The 26,301-nt window shown below is 43.4% G+C and overlaps 1 protein-coding gene across 1 annotated transcript in view; it reads left to right on the forward strand.

Annotated features, from left to right (window-relative positions):
• The window catches only part of HMCN1 (hemicentin 1), a 196,802-nt gene that overhangs the window by 68,304 nt on the left and 102,197 nt on the right, over nt 1-26,301 (forward strand). The window contains exons 12-26 of the mRNA XM_054073595.1: nt 5,904-6,045; nt 6,980-7,107; nt 7,774-7,887; nt 8,948-9,106; nt 9,816-10,010; nt 10,943-11,041; nt 12,516-12,643; nt 15,131-15,275; nt 16,814-16,926; nt 17,802-17,961; nt 18,759-18,933; nt 21,316-21,443; nt 23,607-23,879; nt 24,819-24,914; nt 25,321-25,515. Coding sequence (XP_053929570.1) covers nt 5,904-6,045; nt 6,980-7,107; nt 7,774-7,887; nt 8,948-9,106; nt 9,816-10,010; nt 10,943-11,041; nt 12,516-12,643; nt 15,131-15,275; nt 16,814-16,926; nt 17,802-17,961; nt 18,759-18,933; nt 21,316-21,443; nt 23,607-23,879; nt 24,819-24,914; nt 25,321-25,515 — 2,250 coding nt within the window. The remainder of the gene's footprint in view (nt 1-5,903; nt 6,046-6,979; nt 7,108-7,773; nt 7,888-8,947; nt 9,107-9,815; nt 10,011-10,942; nt 11,042-12,515; nt 12,644-15,130; nt 15,276-16,813; nt 16,927-17,801; nt 17,962-18,758; nt 18,934-21,315; nt 21,444-23,606; nt 23,880-24,818; nt 24,915-25,320; nt 25,516-26,301) is intronic.

The raw sequence follows: 26,301 nt of genomic DNA on the forward strand, positions 1-26,301 counted from the left end.
GCGTTTGCTATGTGTATATTTATCAGGAGTACCTTGATACCTTGATGGTTTTGTCCTGATGTCTTCATGCCCAAAAGTAATCCTGATCGGGGGTGGTGTAGGGGTTGAGGAATTTAGACTATTAGGCTTTCTTTTTTTTTTGTTTAACTGAAATAGCGTGCATGCTGAAGAGATTGATTTGTGGTGAGTTTTCTTGTTGCCTCACCCTTCCCAAGAATTTCAGATACACATTTCAAACTCAGATCCTTGAAATGTGGATGATGCTAAATGAGATTTTTATGGTAGTCTTGGCTTTGCGTGTTTTCTGCTCTGAGTAAGAGTAGACAATGAAGCACTTCTTTTAATGATCACAACTGTCTTTTGTCTCTGGAACACAGCTGTATAGCATGTGGAAACTTAGGACTTCTGCTTGTGTTTACATTGGCAATTAGTAGAGATGTTTGCATTTAGTAATCTCAGTGCCTGATGAATTGCAGCGGTATATTAGCAAAGTGAGGCAACGCTGACCATTTGTCTTATTGGGAAATGTTAAAGGTAATTAGGTGCCAGCTGCTCCACACGGAGCACATGGATGACCGGCAGGCAGGTCAGTGTCCTGCTCAGCTGTGTTTCTTTATAGGTAGAATAAAACCAATAAATAATATAATGTAAGAGAATTATAGTGAAGAAATTCCTCCTTCTGTCCAGTCTCAGTCTGCCCCTCTCCAGTTTATCTCCATTGCCCCTCATCCTATCCCCACAAGCCTTTGTGAACAGCCCCTCCCCAGCTTTCTTGTAGCCCCTTCAGGTACTGGAAGATCACTATAGGGTCTTCTCAGAGCCTTCTCTTCTCCAGACTGAACAGCCCCGACTCTCTCAGCCTGTCCTCGTATGGGAGGTGCTCCCACCCTCAGATCATCTTTGTAGCCCTTCTCTGGACCCGTTCCAACAGCTCCATCTCCTTCTTCTGTTGAGGATCCCAGAACTGGACACAGTCCTCCAGATGAGGTCTCCCAAGAGAGGAACAGAGGGGCAGAATCCCCTCCCTCGCCCTGCTGGCCACGCTGCTTTTGACACAACCCGTATTTTTAAGCTCTTTTTCAGAAACCAGCCTCTTGCACAGCAAATGTGGAGTAGCAAGGGGTCAGGAATGGCCTGAGCAGCCTCTCTGGAATTCTCTGCCACACAAGAAAACAAATGAGCATCCCTAAGTTCATTTGTCTTCTCTGTGCAGACGCTGTTTCTGAGAGCTTCTTGTCTACACTTGGTGAGAGGGAACCGATGGGGAAAATGTTTGCATTATTAGACTAATGACTCTTATGGCCTGATTTCATGAGTTGGCCTGAATTTATTGTTTGGGAAGCATGTTTTGATAATATTCCATGCGTGAGATCCTCTACGGATCGGTACAATAGCAGGACAAACAAACCTCGCTAATCCAGCTAGAAATCTCTTTACGTTTGCTGTGTCTTTTGGATAGTTCATTACAACTTCAACTAAATAAGTGGTGATTCAGCTTTTGTAGGTTTTATTCATAGCACTAAGATTATGCATCATAGGAGAAGTTCTTACTCCATAGAACCTGAGTCCTAACTTGGTGAAAGATAGAAATTTAGGGTATTAATTAAAACAGGAAATTAGTGTCATGTATCTTAATTTCTGTCATTTGATTTATTGCTCTTGCTCATTGTTTTCTTGCTGCTTTCTCACAGAAAATGTAGACTGTTAGGAGGGTTTCTGTGAGGAGTTTTGGAGGAGTGGAACCATAGCATTAGTACTTCTAGATGTCCTTTGACCTACGCCAGCCTCTGGTTCAAGGCAAGCCATGTGGATCTCTTGGAAAATAGCTTCTGGCAGGATATTTGATCTCTCTTACTGCAACAGTTAATCAAAAGCACAAGAAAAACATTAAGTATTGCATTTGTAGCTCTAAGGAAGCTGCTGGTTTGGTGGCCCTGTCGTGAGGGCTGTGTGCAGTCCTCGGGAAGGCACAGGAGCACAAACAAGGTCAGTCTGCATTTCAGTAAGAGGAACAGTCTGTCATGTGGAGATGAGGCCACATCCCCTGAGAAGAACCCACTCCCTTCCAGTGATCGGAGTCCCGTCTCCCTGTCTGTGAAGTGCTGCTTTTCCAAAGCAGTATCTCTTTATTTGCAGTGTGTCGGTGCTGCTCTGTTGGGGCAGGAAGCCTGATTTTTGTGTTTCCAAAGGTGTCGTGGTTTTTCCAGAGTCTGCCATGTCCTGGGGCTGAGAACGAACCCAAGGCAGGGACATGAGGAGGAAGGAACCTGTTTCTTTTCTTCCTGTAGGTCTCTGTCCTGGTCATTGTAGAGGTCAGACGCTTTCTTTACCACAGCTGGTAAATACTTACCCTGTGCTTAATTTTTCCTGGTAGAGCCTGCATGTGGATAGCGAAGTGCAGGGAGGCTATGGAAAATGGTTTTGGTAAGAAGACTTTTTGACCACAGTACATATCTGCATGTCTTATGGGAAGTAGTTCTCTTGGCTACAGGGAGAGAATGGAGGGTCTGTCCCTTCTTCTCTTCCACAGCACATTTTGTTCGTGCAGGGAAGGATGCTGCCTGGCCGCCACGTGGGAAAACTAAGGCATATCCTTGAAACTCACAGGAATGCAAGAATTCGTAGACAACACTGTGGTCACGTAGGACTTCGGTCTGAAAAGAATTCATTTTTCACACCAGCGCTACAGTTCCTGTATTTGTCAAAGAGGGCTGTGTGAGAAGCATCTGTTCCCACAGCATCTCAGTAATTAGAAGCCCAGGGGGATGCATCCTGCCCTAGCACAGCACCTCAACCTGTTCTGTCCTGCGGCGGCACGGAGTGGTGGTAGGACTGGTGAAATGGCAGTTTGTGCATGCTGCCTGGCTGGAGGACGGGAAGATCCCAGTAACGCTCCCCCCTCTCACCCTGTAGCAGTTCAATTTGTCCTTGGAGGCTCCGTGGGGGTTTCACAGAGACAACTGTGAGCGCTGCTGTGTGCCTTTTAGCCGAGCTGCTGCATCAGCAGGTGTGGAAACAGCCTTGTGCAGCATCGCCTTCGCTCCGTGCCAGGGAGAGGGTGATGAGGAGTAGCACACTTTGAATGGTCCAAGGTGGGCTGGGAAGGAGATCATTTAGAACCTGGCAGCCAACTAAGACGGCTGGCAGGGGAGTGTAGCAAGATAGTAATGTCCAAACAGCTTTCCTTTTTAATTAGGCTTACTTTGTTGATGCCAGAAATATAAATGAATGCGGCTGGCCGATGAGTGCTGAAGGCTACTTTTTGCTGATCCCTATTGAATGTTTTGATCTTTATTTATGCTGTAACAAATCTGTTTGCGGCTTGCTATTCAAACAGGAGCCTTTGTCAGCTTTTCTCTTCTTGTGCAATTTTTCTTCTATGCTTCTTTCATTTGGCTTGTGAACAGGAGTATAAAACACTGCACTGAACATTAATTCCAATGTACATTGTTGAAATATAATTGAAACTTCATAGTAATCAGAGGAATGGAGAGGATTCGTGTTGTGAATGTAGTCTCAGGTTGTGTGTATTTGTGTTATTATGTCATAATATTAGGATAGAATGTGAATTGTGCACCTGAGCTGACATCAAAGTGGAAATTATGCTCTGGGAGGAATTACAGAAGCATAGAATAGGATCATAGAATGGTTTGGATTGGAAGGGACCTTAAAGATCATCCGGTTACAACCTCCCAGCCATGGGCAGGGACACCTCCCACTGGATCAGGCTCCCCAAGGCCCATCCAACCTGGCCTGGAACACCTCCCTGATTCTAGCTGGTAGCCTGAGTATCGCAGCTGTGTATATTTACTTCTGTCAATTCATTTCACTGCCTATATGTTAAATACAACTATTTCTTCCACCTTCTACTCACCCGATACTATCGTGGTGTGAAAATAACAGTGTGGGCAACAGTGTGTTGCCCGAGTGTGGTGTGTGGTTGCCATCTGAGCCAAACAGTTTCCCAATACCAACAGGAGAGGTACCCTTCCTGAAGCCCAGAGCCTGCAAAATATCTTCCATTCTCTCTTGGCAGGCTTGAAAACAAAACAAAAGAGAGCTGAGCAAGCTGTGCACATCATGAATCACTTGAGGACGTTTCTGTAACTTGCATCCGTTTCTTGCCCCTTGCTACCCCCTTGGATCTGGTTTTAATCCTAGTGCTTCTGGAGCCACAGCTCCACCTTCCCCTGGTGCCTTTCCCCTGACAGCTCAGAGCGTTCAGGCCCATTCGGAGACGTGGAGGGGCTTTTCGGGGCCTTCAGCTTTTTATTAAATATACTGTACAAGTGAAAAGTCGTGAACTCGGGGAAGGTTAATGGACATCAGTTTAAGAAAGGAAATGATAAGGCATTATATGCATCTGTGTTTACAATTTTGCAACTGTGTGCAGATGAGTTGCTGTTTATTGTTGAATTTATTCCTTCTTTTTGGCAGTGTAGTTTGTATACATGTTTACTTACACATCTCAGGATCCTTTGCAAGCTCACGCGTCTTAGTAGTGACTGGAAACGGAGGCACTGAGTCCTGGCAGGAGCAGTTCTGCTTCCCAGAGCACCAGTGCCACGAGCAGTGCTGCATCGGAGCGTATTAATGACGTTGCTGTTTGAAAGAGAGGGTTTATGTGCATAATAGGGGCATAGAGATAAGTTTACATGAAACACTAGCAGATGCGAAACATTCATGAAACTCCAACACAAAAATATTTTCAGTAAAAAGACACTAAAAATGTTAAAGTTATGGCTATGACTTGTGTGCTGGTGTTATTAGAAATTATTTTTCAAAGCTGCTTATGCTCCTGGGAGCCTTGCCCTCTTGTTCGGTGAGGCGTTCTGTAGGAGCTGCGGTTGTGGCAGGCTGGTGTCCATGGGACAGTTGAGTACTGCCGTGTGGTGTGTTATAATCGTCAAGTGGACCCGCAGAGGCGTGGACACCTCGTTAAACTCAATGGAACGTGACTCAACTCACAATATCTACAGACTTACCAGGTTGTTTCACCCATTCACTCATGGGGGGCTTTTTCTTGCCGCTGTAAGACAGAATTCTGCGATTCATAGAGGAAAATGTCTGTTGCCACAGTGAATTGTTTTCGTGGTCTTTGTTACCGAGGAAATCTGTGTAAGGATGGAAGTGATTAAGTTCTATGAAGTTCACCTCATCACTTATCTGGTGAAATCCATAACATCCCCTGCCACTGCTAACGCTGCAGGCTCAATTGTCTCCAACGTGATTTTGCTGTTGATGAAGTTCCAGGTGTCTGCACATGCATTGTGACTTGTATTTTCATTGCTCAGGCAATATTCTTAGCATTGACCTGCTAGAAGGCTTGTGACCGCTGGCTTTCATTTGCAGGAGTCTACACAAACATGACTGAAGTTGGTCAAAATTGGCTCTGTTGCTGATTTGCTCAATTTTAAGCATGCATTAAGAAGTCTAAGTTAATTATTGCGTAATTATTACGCTCAGGTTAAATCTGCATGCCGTCATATTTCTATTCAAAATGATGACCAGGTAATAATTCTCTCTTCAGCCTGGCATTGTGTCTGCGGTGGATCACGTTGGTGAGCTTTCCTTGCTTCTGGCAGCTTTTTGTCAGAGTTGGTGCCCACGTTTGAGAGCTCCAAATTCTCAGAATTCTGAGCATCTCAGAATAAAATAAACCATGTAGGCACATGAGTTAATTTGGACTCTGTCCCTCGAGTCCCGACTGACTGATTTTTATACAGGTACACGTGTATTACAGCAAAGAGTTGGTTAAGCGTGCTGGAGGAAGTGAGGACTGTGACCTCTGTTAGCCTGTTTTCTCTCTGTAGACCTGTTTGAAAATGGGAATAAAGTGATTATTACAACCTGTGTTTTCTAAGTAGATGTTTCTAATTGCTCTTTTTAATATTTTTCTCTAGAACCACCCAGAGTGGTCATTTCGCCTAAGAATCAGACTTTTACTGAAGGCTCTGAAGTGTCTATAAGGTGTTCTGCAACAGGTTATCCACAGCCAACAGTGGTATGGACACACAACGACATGTTTATTATTGGTTCAAGCAGGTAGGAGTTAGAGCTTTTGCTGTTAATTTTTGTTTTTTTCCTGTATGAGAAAGCAGCTTTGAGGAATGCCAAAATATTCTGATTATTTCTTCCCCAGGAGCCTGTGAGATTTGGATGTATTACCTCAACCTTTGCTTTTATAATCTTCAATTTAAGTTTCCTTGTCTCTTAAGTAGAAATACTTTAGTTCTCTTCTTCAAAAGGCTTTTTGCAAGATTAGATTAAGTGCTTTTTAACAAGACGTAGTGACACTCTGGTAAATATAACAACACTGTTTCTTATCTCAAGAAGAAGCAGCAATCATAGACTCAGAGAATAGTTTGAGTTGGAAGAGACCTTAAAGATCATCCAGTTCCAACCCCCCTGCCATGGGCAGGGACACCTCCCACTGGCTCAGGCTGCCCAAGGGCCATCCAACCTGGCCTGGAACACCTCCAGGAATGGGGCAGCCACAGCTTCCCTGGGCAACCTGGGCCAGGGCCTCACCACCCTCATGGTGAAGAAATTCCTCCTTCTGTCCAGTCTAAATCTGCCCCTCTCCAGTTTATCCCCATTGCCCCTTGCCCTGTCACTCCAAGCCTTTATGAACAGCCCCTCCCCAGCTTTCTTGTAGCCCCTTCAGGTACTGGAAGGTCCCTGTAAGGTTTCCTGGGAGCCTTCTCTTCTCCAGGCTGACCAACCCCAACACAAATTCTTCCTTACGTCCAGTCTAAATCTGCCCCTGTCCAGTTTATACCCATTCTCCCTCGTCCTATCACTTGAAGCCTTTGTGAACAGCCCCTCCACAGCTTTCTTGTAGCCCTTCAGGTACTGGAATATTCGTTTATAAACCATCTGGTCAAGCTTCCGCTCTTGCCGCTCGGGGTGTGGATGTAACAGTTATTGTTTTTTTTCTTTAACAAATCATTTTGGTTGGTCCCCTGTGTCTTTCCAGGTATAGACTGACCCCAGAAGGCACCTTAATCATAAGAAAGGCCATTCCAAAAGATGCAGGGGTTTATGGTTGCTTGGCAAGTAACTCTGCTGGGACTGAGAAGCAGACCTCCACCCTTACCTACATCGGTAAGCGAAAGAAACAGTGTAGGGAACCTGAAAAAGCAAACTGATACATCACCAGGCAGGAGTTGCTAAAATCAGTAGAACCACGTGGAACCTTTTCTACCATATGGGTAGAAATGTCAGAAATCTCAGCAAAGACGTTGAACAGCTCACAGATGTTCCTTCTGGATCTTAATATTTCTCCTTATGCTGTTTTTAAGGAAAAAAAACCCTAAAATTTGGTATTAGAGCGCGGTAGGCGTGCAAACCCAAGCAGGTATTTGTAGGAGCAGTTATGTTTCTGTAAACTCCCGCAGGGTGCTTAGCACTCTGGACTCCCAATGGTCCAAATGGTGTGCTCTAAACACTAGATTAATGTTTTAATAGCAGACTACTAAAATTCTTGATGATCAACATCTGGCTGAGGGGAGAGACTGAATCTTTTTACTTTCTACAGTCTTCTCATACTTTCCTGCACATTTTACTTATGGTCCTGGTGCTCTGGACATCTACTTTTTTCATGTTTCCCAGCATTTATATGTCACCTTAGGTGATTTTTAAGGCTTTCTGATTTTTAACACAAATATTCTACTAGAGGACAAGGGAAAATCAGACTATTTCATGTTTTTTCTTAAAAATGTTATATGCTTTGGATGAGGAATTAATTTTTTCTCTATTATTTCTTTTTAGAGGGGCCAACGTTGACCGTAGTTCAAAGTGAAATTCTGGTTGGCCTTGGAGACACAACTATTATGGAGTGTAAAACAACTGGAATCCCACATCCCCAAGTTAAATGGTTTAAAGGTGCGCTTCTAACTTTGTGTTTGGTATATATATTTATATTCTATATTTAGAACAATGATCTTGAAGTGGCTTATTTTCTCAAAAGCTTTTATATTACTCAACTAGTGGCTGGCCTGGGATGGTCTCGAAATCTCTGAGGTGTGGGACTTGACCCCTGGGGCATAAATTCTGTTTAAATACAAGGAATGAACATACAGTGGCACAGTTAATGGCACTCAGGGAATTTTTGTTTGTTCCTTCCAAATTTGAGGTATCTACTACAGTTTCTCAAATAGTGGAGGAGGAGGATATTGAGTGCCACAACTGCACGAGTTTTCATAGAGTTCAGTTGGCATCAGAAAATCCTCTGTCTCAAGACTAAACACACATGCTCAGAAAAAGCAGTCGCTGCGTGGTTGTACCAACCACCCGTCTGCTGCTTTTCTGCGAACCAGAGATGTTGTTTGGTGGCTGTTGCCAACAGATAGCTTATTCAGTCCAGTTCTTCACCTCTGGCGGTGGCTGGAGGGAAGCACAAACCCTGTTCTGGTCTGTTTGCAAATAGCCTTTCCTCGTGGAAAGCTGTTTCTGAGCTCACTGCAGTTAATGCTTGGCTTGGGTTTTAAAGCAGGAGTTGACAAACTTTGGTACTCGTCCCAAAGTGGATGTGTGAGCCAGTTCTGGATGTTAGACAGCAGTATTGTGGATTCTGCTGAGCCTGAGGGGTAGCAGAGCTGTTTCCCAGGTTTTGTGGGGTTCCCAGCTTGGTATGGAGCTGGCAGACACGGCACTGCTGTTGTGTCTCTAATTTGGGAAGGAGAAATACAGGCTGGCACACTGTCTTAATGCTGATCTCTGTCCAAAGCCACTTGGGTTTGCTCTCCCCTTGTGAAATAAATAATAAGAAGTGATTGTTTTTAATATAGTAATGAGTTTTTCCACTTATCTGTACGTGAACGCCGGCATGAGTAAACGAATGCATTGTGAACTAATCTTAGACTTGGACACTGGGGTTTTTTTCCAATACTTTTGGTAAATACCTTGTTATATTTCAATTAATTTGTTTTCTCTTTGGACTTAGGTGACTTAGAGTTGAGGGAATCAGCATTTCTCATTATTGATACCCATCGGGGTCTTCTGAAGATCCAGGAAACACAAGATCTGGATGCTGGGGACTACACCTGTGTGGCCACCAACAGTGCAGGGAGAGCTTCTGGAAAGATAACTCTAGATGTCGGCTGTAAGTAGCTTGTAGTATAGGCAGCAAATCCTTTAATTTCACTGTTTCTGTGTCTGGTCAGTGTTTGAACCTTTCTCACAAGTGTGTGTAAGTCTGTGTGTGCTGGGAGTGCCTTTTTGGTGGTGTTCAGTAAGTTGTTTCCTTGTCATGGTTGCATCCAGCTTCCCTTATCTCTTACTTCTTTTGCAAAGCATGAAAGTTACGAGCAGGAAGAGAAGGAGGAAACTGTTAAAACCAATATAGTTAAGTAGAGAATATATTATACTCACTGAAGCCACTATATGAGGTTATTGTAACTTAGCTCTTCCTCTCTTCTTTTCCCAGTTCTTTCTAACTGCTTGTGTCCTGGTGCATCATGCGTTGTGAAAGCCTGTTCCCATCAGGCACTTACGCTTTCTGAAGCAATGAGCAACACTGTTTGAAGGAGATGAGGAAATTAATACTGTTAACACTTTATCACGCACATTTGTCTGATGGGGGAGGCTCTTGAGAAGTTTAGCCTATTTCTGAGCTCCCCATTGCGGTACCGAGCGTGCAAAGCTGCTTCTGAAAGGTGCTGCTGGAGTTGGAACTCTTTTGTTTTAAGAAGAATAATTATTCATAATGGGGGTATAAATTTAGCTCGTCAGTAGTGTAAGCGGAATGCTGATGTCGTGTTTCAACCCCAATTCACTTTGTGTACTCTTTTTGGGTTTTTTTTGTCTCCCAGCACCCCCAGTTTTCACGCAGGAACCCAGTGATGAATCTGCAGATATTGGCGCTAACATCACGCTGCCGTGCTACGTTCAGGGTTACCCAGAGCCCAAGGTTAAATGGAGGCGACTAAATGGTGCTCCCCTTTTCTCCAGGCCGTTTGCAGTCAGTTCCGTCAGTCAGCTGAGAACAGGAGCTCTTGCTATCACTGGTAGGTAGACCAACCTTTGTAAGAAACAGATTCCAAGAGGAAGTATGACAGATGCAATGGTTTTAAGACACCGCACTGATTTATTAAATTGTTAACTTTGTAAAAAGAAAGGATTTTTATCAGAGATTGTTTTTTTTGGTACAGACTTTCTTGGTTTTGACATGTGGTTCATTTCCCGAGGAGTTTGTGAATTCAGTTTTGTTTGGTCATTGGCTTCACTCTTCTTCAAAGAAATTATGACACCTCTCTTTGAAATAAATGTTATGTGCCCTGTTGATGCTGCGGTTGATTGAGTTTGGGTTGGTGTGGTTTGAGAGAAGTATTTCTAAACCCATTGGTTTGGGGAAGCGCTAACTTGGGTAATAACTAGAAATTCTGCAAGTGGCTTTGCAGCTTCACTTACTTGGAACAGTTCAGTCACCCATACACTAAGTGATGTTATTATTTTTTTTCTTAATTAGCTCTTTTCTTCCTTTCTAGAGATAATCAGGTTGGGTAAAGTAATCCCTCTGCTGTATCTACAGGGCAGTAACTCATATGTTTCCTGTTGCTATGTGGGTGTTCACCTACAGACACTCATTGCTGTAGGTAATAAGCAGTGTTGCTCAGTAAATGCGCTACGTGGTAGCGTACACATGTGTGAGTATGTAATGTACTGCCCTGTATTATTTATGTACATCAATATATGCTGTATCAAAATATAAGCAGCATATAAAGTGATGAAAAGCATCACCTGTGTGTATGTAATGCCTTTTTCACTCAAGTGCTTGTACAGTCTTTGTTTCTGTACTTGGTGGCAAATGGAAAGGAATGATCCGGCCAAAAATGCATATTTGAAAGGGAAAGGTGAAGGATAGGGTACCGTGTATTGCAGACTTCTCAGTATCACCTCAGATGCTGCAATCTGATCTCTTTTTTTTCCCCTCCTCTAGGTTTGTGGGTCAGTGATGAAGGGACGTACATCTGTGAAGCCGAGAACCAGTTTGGAAGGATTCAGTCCCGGCCAGCCACGATCACAGTGACTGGACTGGGTAAGGAGGGTTAAAGGCGGTGACAACGGTGACAGGGAAGACTGGCAGCATGTCGATATTCGGGAGGAGGTGATAGTTAGTGGTGTCAGTACAACAAACAGGATGCCTGTGGTTTATGTATGAACACGTACATGGTGACATATCCCCGCGCTTTTATCTGTAACTGTATTTACGTGTAGGTAGTCGTCCACGCCAACCGGAGCAGAAGACATTTGAATAGAGTACTATAATTGATTTCAGTGAATTCTGCACAATAGAACATTATCTTTTAACTGGCTTCAAGAATGTGAATTAATTCCACCTACACTTCATAACGTGGACCTTAAAAGTGATTTATCCTGTCTTCTGTTTCTTACTCCTAAGCAAATTTATTAAGGAATGAAAAATTGCTGTAACGATGAATGTGAATGTTGGGGTTTTGCCACTTAATGCATCTTAAAAAACCAAAATACAGCAATGAAGTTGCTTAGGTCAGTGTGTTGATATAACTGGGAAGGAATCTTAGTGATCCAAGAAGACAGTGAAACTCCAGCTTTGGCAAGAGCTGTGCTATTAAGGGGTTGTTTATTATCTCAGTGGGACAATTGGCAATAGAAGGAAAAATAATGCTATGGAATGTATATATTTCCAGGAGAATAAGAATGGAGTCCATCTGCCATCAAAGAAACAATTTGCTAACTTAAAATGTGGGAACCTGTACTGCTGGCAGTATTTGATACACAATATGCTTTTTACCTATTTAAAAGTGTTATTTAATCCCTGTTATTTAAAATCAATTTACAAAGCGTGTGCAGAGGAGAGCTTTCTCCTGGCTCTGTACAGAGTGTGCAGAATTTTCTGCTGGGCTGTTGACCTCTATTCTGACCCCTTAAAATTTTATGCCCGAAGGAAATCACTACTTATTTTTTGTCTTCACCAAACTTGCTACTTTTGGTTTTTTGCTATTTTGCCTAAGCAAGGAAAAATGATGTGTTAACTGGGGATCCAGGGGAACATGAGTTTTCAGGGAACTGATTGCATCCAATTTCAGCTGGACAGTATCTTCCATTTGCTGCCACTCCTGAGTCTTAGGATCATTGTACGTGTATTCCTCCAGCTTCTTTTCCTCTCCTGTGTTACCCCATCTCTTCCTTTGTTTTGTTTTTTTTTCCTGCGATGTTGTTGCAGATACCAGAACCTCTTTTGGTTTCTTTTGTGGTAAAAGTAAGTTTGTTGGAACTTGCATGCTGTTTGTTGATGGCCACGTTTTTTTCTTACCCCTTTTTTTGCCTTTCTATCTAAATCATGTTGTTTTCCTTGTCAGGAATGTTTCTTCCTCTATGTTTTGTGTAGGTCCTTGCACAACGAGACCTTTGATGCTGCTGCAAAAGGCATTATTGACAGGACTAATAATAATCAAAATTCAGATTTGATGCTTTACAGAAATATATGAAAAATTCCTAATAATGTCTCCTAATACTTTCTTTTGTTCAAGTTCTGCCGCTGATTGGAGCAAGTCCAGCCACAGCCAACGTGATTGAGGGGCAGCAGCTCACTTTGCCATGCGTCCTGCTTGCAGGAAACCCCATTCCAGAGCAGAGGTGGATTAAAAACAGTATGGTGGTAAGAGTCTTTTGTGAAGGGGCTGGAGAACAAGTCTTAGGAGGAGCGGGTGAGGGAACTGGGGCTGTGTAGCCTGGAGAAGAGGAGGCTGAGGGGAGACCTCATCACTGTCTACAACTGCCTGAAAGGAGGTTGTAGTGAGGTGGGAGCTGGGCTCTTCACCCATGTGACAGGACAAGGGGGAATGGCCTCAGGCTGCACCAGCGGAGCTTCAGACTGGATATGAGGAAAAAATTCTTCATGGAAAGGGTTCTCAAGCACTGGCAGAGGATGCCCAGGGAGGTGGTTGAGTCCCCATCACTGGAGGTATTTAGAAGATGCATAGGTGAAATGCTTAGGGATATGATTTGGTAGTGGGCAGGAACGGTTGGAGTTGATGATCACAAAGTTCTTTTCCAACCTAGGGATTCTATGATTCCAGTAGGATTTATTGGCAGAGAAAATCTACAGCTGACATTTCAAGCCCTGATAACAACTTGGTTTAAGTTACAGAAGCTAATGAACAGATATACTGATTTTATGGTTACAAATAAAGATGCTTCACAAGATTGGACTGGAAACAGAGATCCAATGCCATCCAGGGGAATTTCAGCAGAGAGCCCCAACTCAGGAGGTGCTGCTGCCAGCTCTGCCATGGGCAGGGACACCTCCCACTGGCTCAGGCTGCCCAGGGCCCATTCAACCTGGCCTTGAACGCCTCCAGGGATGGGGCAGCCACAGCTTCCCTGGGCAACCTGGGCCAGGGCCTCACCACCCTTATGGGGAAGAAATTCCTCCTTGTGTCCAGTCTAAATCTTCCCCTCTCCAGTTTATCCCCATTGCCCCTCGTCCTATCCCCACAAGCCTTTGTGAACAGCCCCTCTCCAGCTTTCCTGTAGCCCCTTCAGGTACTGGAAGGTCACTCCAAGGTCCCCTGGGAGCTTTCTCTTCTCCAGGCTGAACAACCCCAACTCTCTCAGCCTGTCCTTGTATCATCTTTGTAGCCTCCTCTGGACCCATTCCGACAGTTCCATCTCCTTGTGTTGAGGATTCCAGAACTGGGCAAAATCTTCCAGATGAGGTCTCCCAGGAGAGGAATAGGGGGCAGAATCTCCTCCTTTCCTAGTGGTGCACTGCTCAGAATATGTAGGAGTGGGTTTTCTTCCCCGCTGAGGGTGTGCTGCTGCCAGCTTATAACTCCTGCTAACAGAATGGTGGTGGACACACCACACCTACATTAGTTGTCTGAAGTTTCATTTCTTTAGTAGTAGCCAAATTACTGACTTTAACATCCCTGCAAAGCTTTGCTTTTTACTTGTGTGCTAATTTCTCCCTAAAGCCCTTTTTTTCCACTGTTGTAATTAAAAAATGCTACCGGAGTTTTTAAATTCTGGAGTTTTTTAATTCTTGCCACCAGGCAGAGCCCTGACACTAACTAACCCTTCACTGGCCAGAGTTTTCTGCTCAGTTTTTGAATCCCTAAGAGCCACTGGACTTTTCTTTAGACTGTGGAAGTGCAAGAAGCACCGGCTGCAGCTTCTGGGAGAGATGCTGGCAGGATCCTCCTTGTGGAGTTGCTCATTCCTCTGTTAGTGGTGTTAGTTTCTTGTAATTCTAACCTTGTGGCAAACACTACAGCCCATGGAAAGTGTTGGGTATATTTAGAGAAGAATGCAGCTTTTCCTGAGCATGGGGTGACAGGGACAAACTTGCATTCTAACAACCATCCTGTGAAGTTGTCTCTATTGCCGAACGCGTTGATTTTTTGGGTGTTACTGTTGGATATGTTACTTTTACTCCTCTTTTGTGGAAGTTACCCATTTTTCTTACCTTTCACCATGATTTGCTGCAGAGCTGCTCTCTTCTACTGATGGATATAGTAGATTAGAAGGTCTGATAACTGTGGAAGAAAGAGTCCATTTGTGGAAGAACAAGAAGTCATTGCACTCCGCAAGAGTGGATCTGTGATCAAGTTGTTCATCAGTTTGGGCACTGGCAGAGGCTGCCCAGGGAGGGAGGGAGTCACCTTTCCCGGAGGTGTTTAAGGGACGGGTGGATGAGGTGCTGAGGATTATGGTTTAGGGAGTGTTAGGAATGGTTGGCCTCGATCCAGTGGGTCCTTTCCAACCTGGTGATTCCATGATTCTAAATTGAGTTAATGGAATAGCCAATAAAAATAGAGTAAAACAAGTCAGCTAGGTTGGGTTTTGCTTTGGTACACAGTTATAAGTGTAAACTTATAACTTCTGTACATGCTGTGGCAGAGCAGAGTTGTCATTGCTGATCTTAATCTTGCTCCAGGACTAATTATGAGGTGTTACCAAAATCCTTATTTAAAATCAGTTTTTTTATGAAAGATGGAAGGTAAGAAAAGCTCCAGTAAAATCCTCCAAGAACATAGAGTATTTAAGGATGTGGAATAGTCAAGCAAAGCCACACTGCATCCCATAGTAAATATTACCAACAAATTTTTTTCTTCAGTAAAATGTTCCATTACTCTCTTGGCAGCTGGTTCCCAATCCCTACATTAATGTTCGCAGCGATGGAAGCTTGCACCTGGAAAGAGTTCGGCTGCAGGATGGCGGCGACTATACCTGCATGGCCAGCAACGTTGCTGGGACAAGCAACAGAACCACTACCGTGAACGTCTACGGTAAGGAACACTGTCCTCCTACCTCGGTGCAGAGCGCAAGATAAGAGTGTGTTTCTTACCAACAAGCACTCACGCTAGAGCTTTTGTGTTATAGTTACATTCCTTTCTCAGATTTCCTCTACTATAAAAATGTTATTTTCTAAAGTGACGTGATAGGAAATGTGATCCGCTGCACCGGGAAGAACTGACTGATTGAGGCTGGTTTTAAAATACAAATAATGCAGGTTTTTAATTGTGAAAGATGCTAATTTTAAAACGCCTACAAGGGTTTGGCTGCGTGGTCATCATCTCTGGCTTTATTAAGAGAACAGATACAAGTGGAAATTTACTGGTAAAACAGTAAAAGCTCTGTCTGGGGCTTTCATAACTTACATAAGGAAGCACGGCTCACAGGAGAGTTAGAATTGAAACAAATTATGAGTTTGGCAAAATATGGGGTTTTGGGTTTTTTTTATTTTATTTTAATTTAAATAAAACTTACCAGAAATTACACTGACAGCAAGACAAAAGTGATAGTGTTGGAGAAGCCACCTGCATTTCAACTGAAGTTACTTCTGTGAAATCTGTGTGAGGTCGTAACCACTTCAAGTTTACAGCCTGAAGTTTTTTTATTTGTTAAATGAATCACGGGAGATCTATTTTAAGTTCCCCTGAAGATGCTGGAACAGCCTTTTATGTTAAGAATAGCTATTATTTTCTAATACAGGCAACTACTCAGTGTCTGATAAGGTCTTGCATGTCAATACCAATTTTTGGAGTATTTCAGATCTTGAGAACAGAAGGGAATATATTTGTAAGATTTTAGAGAGACCCTAGGGTTTGTTATTATAGCCTTAAATCTGAACTTGTTTTTTCTGTTGTTAATTCACAACCAGCTCAGTTACGTAGAGGAATTGAGGTTCTTGTTATCTCTTGCTATGGATTTTGTGAAGTGGTCTGTTTTTTTTTATTCAAGTTTGTCTATCAGTCAGTCCGTGCAGAAGCCACCAGTGCAGTGAGCACAGCAGTGTAGCATTTATAACGAAGATTAAATTAGCTCCGAGTCTGATCGGTTCTTCACTTCTGCACCTACTCTGTTCAAAATGTTGGCCATCAGTGGAAATGGGATGAGCTCCAAAAATGCTGAACTCATTCCATTCTCATGAAATCATGAGGTTAGATCATGTACGGTATCGTTTTGGGAAGCCTGGCCTAAAGTGTTGTCAGAAGATATTGTAACAAAGACCTTCTGGAATGATTGCGATCACCTAAGTGAAATACCTACAGTTGCTTTAAACTCTGTGTGTCTCATCTGGCGATCAACCTATGGCAGATGTGCTTTGATAGGAACAAGTATGGGTTCCATCTAGAAAGACTGGCAAGTGGAGGGGAGGGTGGCTGGTCATTGTCAATGCTAGGGTTCAGAGGAAGAGCAGAAAACTCGCAGACCTTGCTGCCTGTGTACAGTGGTAACTGAACACAAGAATTTTATTGTAAGAGTTGTGCCATGATTTGAAATCTCTATTCAGCACGTGTTTCGTGTTTGCATTGATTTTCAGTTGTGCCTGTGATTCAACACGGACAGCAGATATTCAGCACCATTGAAGGCATCCCAGTAACGTTACCGTGCAAAGCAAGTGGAGTTCCGAAGCCATCTATTGTCTGGTCCAAGGTAATTTCTCATCTTTGAGCTGTTCGTAGTGAAAGATCAGTTGAACACGTCATCTGTTTGACATAAAAATTACAGGCAAGAAACACTGCTGAAATTCTTAGTTGAGAGGGAGCTGGCAATGTCTCTTTGTGTCTGCTCTTGTTTCTTAGAGCAGTGCTTGCTGGTCATGGGCCAGCCCTGGGTTGATGTCCGGTTCTTTGGAAGGGCTTTGGTCATCGCTGTGTCTATGGTTTCTGACACTGTAGAAACTGTTCATATATTCATGTTGCAAGTTGGTAAGTTGAGATAAAGCAACGTGCCACTGTTTGCATGCTCATTTTTGGGTTGGAGCCTAACTTCAAGGTGACTTTATCCTCTGAGGAAAGTGTTTCTAGTACTGCAATTCTGGAGTTAACTGTCAGTCACTCTTTGGTCATGTCCTTAACAAGATGTCCCCCGGGGAGGACCTCACCTCTTGGGGTGTTTCTCTGAACGTCAGGCTTTTTTTTTTCCGCTTAGTTGAACAGCGAAGTTTCTGATAGCAGTAGTTATGCCTCGTAAGTTGTGCAGCTATACCTGGCCGGGACCTTGTGAACAGTTTTGTTTAAAAGAAGGAATTGAAGAGTTAATTGTGTTGGTTTGGTAGGGAGGGCAGCACTGGAGCAGTGTTTTTCTTGGTTATCATATAACGTTCAGTGCGTCACAGCAGTGGTGTAAGCTGGGGGAGGTACTACAAGCACTAACAAATCTTGTTTTCCTTTGATAAATTGAATGTTTTAGTTACATTGTAGTTTATCACTGTAAGCTTTATCTTTTATTGTATTAAGTTACTGTAAATTGATTTGTTTTAGAAAATCCTGGTACTGTGGACTTGTATTTTCTTTTCCTTTCCACAGAAAGGAGAAGTAATTCTTCCCAGCAACGTCAAGTTCTCCGCAGGATCTGATGGCAGCCTGTATGTGGTTTCACCAGGGGGTGAAGAGACTGGGGAATACACATGCACTGCCACCAATGCTGCTGGTTACGCGACACGGAAAGTCCAGCTGACTGTCTACGGTGTGTATGAGCTACACTCAAATACTGTATCGTTGTCTCTCCCTCTTTTGTGTTCTACTGTAGATGGTAAAACCCTCTCAGGTGAAGTAGGATACTCACAGTGCAAACGAGAGTTAAACTTGTCTCTAATTCATGCCTTTGCCTTTGTCCCTGATCATTGGATCCATAAACAGGGCAGTTTTACAAATGGCTGATACGGACAGGCCTGTCACGATTCTCTTAAAACCTCCTGCTACCTTCTACCTCGAGGTCATGGACTAGGATCTTGGGCTGATCATCGTTTCATCTGTTGGGGATGGACGAAGTTACCTGTATAGGAATAGAAGTTCCTGCTGATAGAAGAATGAAGATCCATTAATCCCACCAGTCCCAAAGATTCCTACCAGCTCCCCTTATTATAAACAAATTTGATTTATGTGTAGGCTGCGAGGCTTTTGCAGCTTGTAGGTATTGGTGCTGTAGTGTAACGCAGTTCAGGTATCAGTTCCAAGCTCTCTCTGCAATACAGAGCTCAGCATATTCATGGATCGCATGGATCTGCTGCTCTCCAGCTTTTAGGAGAGATCCTGGAGTCTTGCTGGTATTTGTGGTATTGCAGGCAGCAAACAGTGTCTGAGCTACAGCACATCAGCATCACAGTGATTTGTGTCTGTTGCGGACGGGTCATTACAAGTAAGATTGTGATGTTATCAGCTTGATAAACAGCTGGTTTTTTGATCTGAAATAAAATTGTATGGTGTTATATATGTATAGATATGTATATTCATTGCAGCTTCTTAACATGTTGTGTGTTATAGTGAAACCTAGAGTATCCAGGCCCGGAGACCAGCAAGGAGGCGATTATGATCAACCCATAGAGATGTCAGTGATTGCAGGGGAAGATGTCACACTTCCATGTGAAGTAAAGAGCTTGCCACCTCCCATAATTACCTGGGCCAAAGAAATGCAGCTCGTATCGCCGTTCTCTCCGAGGTAAGGATGTCTGAAAAGGAAAGAGAAGTGAAATTGTGACTAGGCTTTTCTATTTTGGAGGGGTATGTAATTTCTAATTACCTCAGGATCAATCAGGAGGTGTTAAGTTATCCTTTACGAGGACCTTGTTTCACTAGATCTTGAAACTCTCTTTACAAAACCAAGCATCTGTCTCTTCCCAGTGGATACTGGGATCGTGCCTCATTGAACAGCTTCCATTCCCTTCAAATGTGTGTCTCTACACAGTCTCAGGAGGCCAAGACGAAAGAAATCCTTTTATATATGTTTTGTGGTGGTGCCCAGAGACCCACATAATCTGGGCCTGATTATAAATGTTTAAAAACTGTTTTTCTTTTCTTAAGCACTTCATATTTATGCTCAGGGGAGCACTGTCTGTTATTCATATGAGGTCTGGGCTGCCAGTAGAATACAGATGGTGATAAATGTTTTGGAGTGCTTACAAGGGCTCGTTGCTCGCTGTGTTTTGGATCCAGAGATTCTTGAACAAGTGAAAACATAGCAAAATGCTCATAAAAATGTTGACTTGACAGCCTTGGAGGATGAAGAGATATAATTGTATTGTATACAGCATAGGCTACAGTGTTGGACTCCTTCCTTATTATTTTAGTGTGGTACAAAATAAGAGAGGAAACAATACGTGATTATTCTCTGTATGTTCCCACTTGAAGTGCCAGGTTCTGTCACAGGCAGTGCTTGTGCTTTCCAGTCCTCGGGACACCTTGGAAGGGGTAAAAGCTACAGCTGCATTCATCAGCCAGGAAACGCTAACGCTGCCCAAATACAGCCCGTAGCGATTGCTGTGCCCCTTGGCTGGTGTCTCGCCCTGATCCGAGTGGGAGCAATCAGCCAATATCTGAGCTGCACTAAGGAATCGTACCGACCTGAAGGCGAGTCTCTGTGCCCTGTGGCCACACCTGCACCTCGGAGCCACCTGTTCCCGCGAGGCGGCGGCAGCCGCAGCGGCGAGAAGTTGCTGGGCCAGCACGTTTGGTGAAGGGGGCTTGTACGCAGAGAGTTGGCTTGGTGTTAGTCATCCGTGTGGAATTCTCTGCTGTGTCCTGCAAGCCTGCTGCATGCACTAACAAATCTGCATTCTTGGTCACGTATTGTCCCTGTTTTACCTCAGGAGGCATTGATAAATTCAACTCCTTGCTCCTGTGGAGAGATCCAAGTTGTCCAGCGTAGCAGAAGTACAGCTCAGCCCATTCCATAAAATTGTTTACAGATGTCAACAAAAGTTAAAGAATTATCCAAACAAAATTGTTTGAGACCACTTAAAGCTGACGTTAGAAAAGTGACCTGTGAACAGAAGAAGAGTGACATAAAAAATGAGGGCACTTTTATCAAGAAGCAGGTCTAATTAGTGGGCACGATAATCGAGGGTCAGTTGTCCCAGCAATCTATCTTTCGGGTTTCTTAAGAAAAATTTGGGAAAGAGATGCACAGCAGAGCAGGAATGGTAACGCCAGGCACGTTTGGGTGGCCTGGAGGAAATACACTTAATTTTTTTCCCTTCATCTCTCCGTGTTGCAAGCCTTAAGTTCATCATTCATGTCCATATGATACGTTGTCCTAATTAGACTGTGCCAGAGGAAGGGAGACAGATGACACCACCGTTTCCCACCGGCCATGTCCAAATTCTGTATACAGCCTTGAGTGCTAGACTTGGATTTCTTTTTGTCAATTCCTGGCTGTCATTTTTCCTTCCCTCCTGATTTATTTTCCTTGTCTCTATTAATTTTTGACTTCTACATAGCAAGGTTTTGGCTTAGCTTCCCAATGGATCCTGTAATGTTCCAGGCGTGGGACCAGAACTGTAGCAAAAAACGAGGCTGTGTCGATCGCTGTTTACTGAAGAATAATGACAATTTTTATAAACTCCAGTCTGGAATTAGAATCCTCTTCAGAACCCTCTCTTTTACCTTGAATCAACTAATACCTTTTTTTTGACAGGATAAAGTAGTATGAGAAGTTGTTTAACTCTGTGACCCCACTGACCCGGGCTGAACAAAAATTTCTAACAGGAGATTGAAGAGCTCCGTTTCTCTGTCTTTTGGGTTTTGTTGTTGTTGGTTTTTTCATTTCTAGAAACAAGACAGATTTCAATACATCCTGTAAGTAGGTAGAACCATGTTTCATAATTTGGATCTTGGATTTTAGGTATTTGCTGTATATTCTGAATGTAGAGGCTCCATACAGCGTTAGGAAAATGAGTAAATGTAATTCATAGTTTGGTAATGCTCAGTGTACCCTGCAGAATCGTGTAATTTTAGCTCCTGGTGACTTTTAGCAGTGTGTAAGTAGAGAACATTCACCTTTCAGTGCATGTTTATACAGCATATCTGCTGCTTATTTTTCCAGACACACTTTCCTACCCTCGGGCTCAATGAAGATCAGTGAGACACAAGTTTCAGACAGTGGAATGTATATCTGTGTAGCCACAAATATTGCTGGGAATGTGACTCAGTCGGTGAAGCTAAGCGTACACGGTAAGTTTTACCTTAAAGGATAATCATATGCAAGTTCTTACATGGAATTTAGCATCATGCACAGCTTTTCAAATATCTTTCCTTAGGTACATTAAATAGAATTAACCTATTTTCGTTCAGGTCAGGTTGTCTTCATGTGCAAGTCATTCTTACGTGGAAAGGAAATACTGTGTGCACACACATATATGTATACATAAATATGTTATATATACACCCCCACCCACCTTCCTTTGATGCTCCTGAGGCCGGTGGAAGAATTATAGCACAGTATGACATTTAAATCTTATTAAAAAGTCACACAGAGGGATTTTAAGAGCTGAAAACTTGTTCTAATGCACTTGGATGTTCCTGTGCAGGTGATTCCTAAGCAGTAGGTTTGCAAGCAGTGGCTGAGAATAGCAAAGTTGGCTGAGGCTCACAGGTGTCGAGTTCCTGCTGAGTTGTTGGGAATTACATATGCAAACTCCTTTGGTAGAACATGTCGGAGTTTGCTCAGGTGGTGGTGAAACCGGTGTGTGGCTGTGCCACCTGCAGAGAAGCAACTGCCCCTGTCTGGGCACACAGCTTTGTGTCCCTGCCCGTGGGAGGGGGTTGGAACTGGATGATATTTAAGGTCTCTTCCAACCCAAACTATTCCATGATTCTATTTTGATTCTGTCTACATTCTGCTGTACCCACCTTCGCAAAGTAATGCCTTAACTCATCTTACTGTACTTTCTCTGTTCAAACCAGCGCCGTGTGTTTGTGCCCATCTTCCTCCACCTCCAGGAACGCAAGTTGCGCTTGCTCAAGCTGGGACCCACGTCCCCTTCCTCCTCCTCCTCCCTAACACAGATCCTCATGTGCTCACTCTCTTGTCTCTCTCCTGCTCTCCCGACGCTGGGGCCTCAGCTGAAGGCTCTTAAGCACTTGCACGATGTCACTCTTGTTGGCTCTATGCTGTCTTGTTTATTCCTCCTCACCAATGTCAGACAGAAGCTCAGGCTGTGGCACACGCATGTCCTAAAGCCCGTAGCAGAGTGGGGCAGGAGCTACAGCCTGACACGACCCAGTCGAGGCCAACGCGTAGTCATTGTGGGTGTATAGATAGTTCTGCCATGGTTCGTGCAGAGTTTGGAAGTGTTGCTGCCACTGGCCGTTAGCAGCAGATGTGTTTGAAGTGGATCTCATACCGCAAACATACCAGAGGGGAACTCCTACCCCCAGCAGCTCTGAGACCTTCAGACTGCGTGGGCTCTGTTACGGTGTCAAGGATCCTTAGAAAGAAAAACGTTCTGTCAAGAGCGTGATGTTGGATTTATATTGTTCTTTAGGACCAGCAACATCTCTTCCAGTCATATTTTATTTCCTTGTCTGAACTTGTGTTTGGAAGCATGCAGAGATCAAGGATTAGGGGAAGGAAATTAAAATGTCAAAAGGAAAATGTAATTAACTTTATCGTAAAAGCTTTTGAATGTTTTGTGTTGTGAAGAGCCAGTATCCGTAGGTCTTCAAATGTGCTTAGGGTGATAATGTTCCACTACTCATGGAGGTCATGCAACGGAATTTGAAATGCAGCTTCCTCAAAGAGGTTCAGCAGTAGGGTTTTGTACATCCTGTCCTATGCAGAGAACACGCAGATTGGCTTTCTGAGTCACCTGCGGGGGGGTTTAGTTTCAGTGAATAAAGAAGAACATTTTCTAATGTCATTCTAAAATGACAATAGCGAAAAAGAATTTCATAAAACCATAGAATGATTTGGGTTGGAAGGGACCCTTCAAGGTCATCCACTCCAAGCTCCTGCAGTGAGCAGGGACACCTTTGACTACATTAGGAGGCTCAGACACCCGTCCAATTGACCTGGAATGTTTGCAAGGATGAGGCATCTACCACCTCGCTGGGCGACCTGTTCCGCTGTCTCTCTACCCTCATCATAAGAATTTCTTCCTTTTCTCTTATCTGAATCCGTCCTCCTTTAGTTTAAAACCGTTCCCGCTCATCCTGTCCCTGCAGTCCCTGATCAAGAGCCCCTCCTCTGATTCCTTGCAGCCCTTTTCATTACTGGAAGCTGCTCCACGTTCTCACTGGAGCCTTCTCCAGGATGAACAACCCCAACTCAGCCTTAAGAATAATCTTGTCCATCATTTTATTCGTGCTACTGTGGATTAAACTTGTCTTCCTTAGTTCCTCCAAAGATACAGCGTGGGCCTCGAGTTTTGAAAGTCCAGGCTGGCCACAGAGTTGACGTCCCCTGCAGAGCCCAGGGGGTCCCTCCTCCATCCATCACTTGGTTCAAGGGCAGAAGTGCTGTGCCGATAGATGGAGGGCAGTTTATCCACGGCCTGGGCGGAACACTAACCATCAGCAACGTCCAGCTTCCTGATGCCGGAATCTACAAGTGTGTCGCTACTAACGCAGCAGGCAGTGACACGTCGGAGATAACAGTACAAGTTCAAGGTATTTGTTAGGGCTGTAATCTTGCCTCCTGCCCTGATTTGGTATAATTTCCTGCTGCTGTTGCCTGGTTTATGTTTCTGAGAGCAATGCTCTTTGCTGTTAACCGTTAATGATGCAAAATCCAAGTCTGTTTTATGTGTTCCGTTCTGATGTTAATCATGGAAAGTTAGAATAGGCAAATAGTCTTTGTAGAGTTTGCAGAAATTGGTAAAAGAAACTCAAGATGTGATGGGGCAACAGAGGTCAACGTGCCAATTTAAATATGTGGTGTGATTCCTCGCCTGATGGGCTGATGTACGTCAATGTAGCACGACTCACTTAAACTAAGTGGGCATTTTTTCTTCTTTGTAATAGTCTAAAGGCAGCATTCCCGTCCCTTTGGATTAGAGGTGCTGAGACTTGCTTGTTCCAAAAAACAAAGAGCTGCCGGTAAATTTTCTTAACAATAAATAATGTTCTTTGTGTAAAGTCTTAGTCTGCACACAAGCTTAAAATGAGGTGAAAAAACAAGGATGGAAGTAGTACAGATGAGTAGTATGAGAAAAAACAGTTTAAATAGTATTTTTCAGATCTTGCAGAAACACTCTCTCTACCCTCAAAACAAATGCAATGGGTTTTAGAGAGAATCCATTTCAGTCAAATTTGTGAAAGCCTCTTTGTAATGCGTATTTGCTTAACTCCCATTAATTCCATGCTGCTTGTGTAGGGCGCTTTGTCAATGTAAAGGAAGTTATGCAACCTTGTGGGAAGGAAAGACACTTGGAAGTGTCGTAGAATTATAGAATCCTTACGTTGGAAGAGATCTTAGAACTCCAACCATACCTGTCTACTACTAAATCATGTCCCCAACGCCTCATCTCCCCATCGTGTATCACCAGACCATGTTTTCACATTTGGGAGCAGAGATCAAGATTCTTCTGGGGTCTTATTTTCTTTCAGAGTCTCCCACAATTGGTGATTTGGAGCCTCCATACAACACTCCCTTTCAAGAAAGAGTGGCTAATCAACGCACTGCATTCCCGTGCCCGGCCAAAGGTGCGTATCGTTGTGACCACCCGTGGTGACGACAGCGTATTTTTCTGTTAACAACTGAAAGTTTCTGTGTACTCCTGTCACGGTAAAAATGTGCAATCTGCACAGTATTTTCCATGACTACTTCATGTGGAAAAATTCAAACTAGCAGTGGTTTAAATAACCGCCGCGTGTGGAAGATCTGTGAGGAGTCATTGCCAGCCAACAAGGCTATTATAATGCATAGGACTAAGATTTTTAGTATTAAATTTATACTCTAAGCAGCCAGGGCTGCTTCTGAGTTTGAAAGCTCATGGTCCCGTGTGCGTTGTCCTTGCCAGTAGGGCTTCAGAAAGCAGTGGGAATTGGTTGAATCTATCTTACTGAGCTAAGCGAACTGTTTCTTGAGGTGTCACCATGTTCTTGTTAGGTGTTCCAAAGCCTGTCATCAAATGGCTGCGTAACGGAAGAGAGCTAACAGGCAGCGAACCAGGGATTTCAGTTCTGGAGGACGGGACACTGCTGATCATAGCTTCTGTTACACCTTCCGATAGCGGAGAGTATATCTGTGTGGCGACTAATGAAGCTGGAAGCACGGAAAGAAAATACAACCTGAAAGTTCATGGTAAATAATAAACACAATTGTTGGGGAATTGGTTTTGAAGAACATCTTCTCTTTTCTTGTTGGAAACTGCGTGCCCCAAATATGCCCGTGTGCAATTGAATTATAAAATCTACTCTTGAGTCCTTGCATTTCTATCATTCTCATACTCTATTTTTTTCTGTCCTCTGTGACTTCGTGCACAAACTATCTTTGACTCATTTGAGAGGGCTCCAGTTATACTTGAAAACTTTAATGCAAATAACTAATGAGGACTTATACTGTAGAATCTGAAGACTGGGTGATAGATGTGCTTTTCAAATACAAATATAAGAGAAGTTATTTATCAGAATTAACATAGAATAGGAGGATTGTTGCTCCTGATATTCTTCTTCCAGAATCCTAATGGGAAAACAGAAAGTCTGCAGGTGGCCTTGCTTCTTGCGGAGTACTTTTATTCCAGCCTTATTTGCTTCCCATTATAGTTAGTTCTGATGCCTAAGCGGGATTCTATCTCTGTCTTTATTCTGAGAAAAGCAGGAATTCCATCTTGTGCCAGGAGGAATTCACGAATCAGTGAAGTTTAAACATTCTAGTCCACTACATAAAGCCCTTCTCTCTGCGTTCATGGTAGGACAGGTGATAGGCAGATGTTCTTCAGGATGACAGGAGCAAGGATGGCTTTCTGGGTTCTGCTTCCTTTATATTTTGAGCAAGTAATATGGGATATTAAGATTAAATAAAACTAAATTTAATATTAAATTTTAATACTATTCTCTTAAAATGTTGATGGTGATTCTTTTTGAATGT

The sequence above is a fragment of the Cuculus canorus genome, chromosome 8 (assembly GCF_017976375.1).
Source record: "Cuculus canorus isolate bCucCan1 chromosome 8, bCucCan1.pri, whole genome shotgun sequence".
Taxonomy (NCBI): domain Eukaryota; kingdom Metazoa; phylum Chordata; class Aves; order Cuculiformes; family Cuculidae; genus Cuculus; species Cuculus canorus.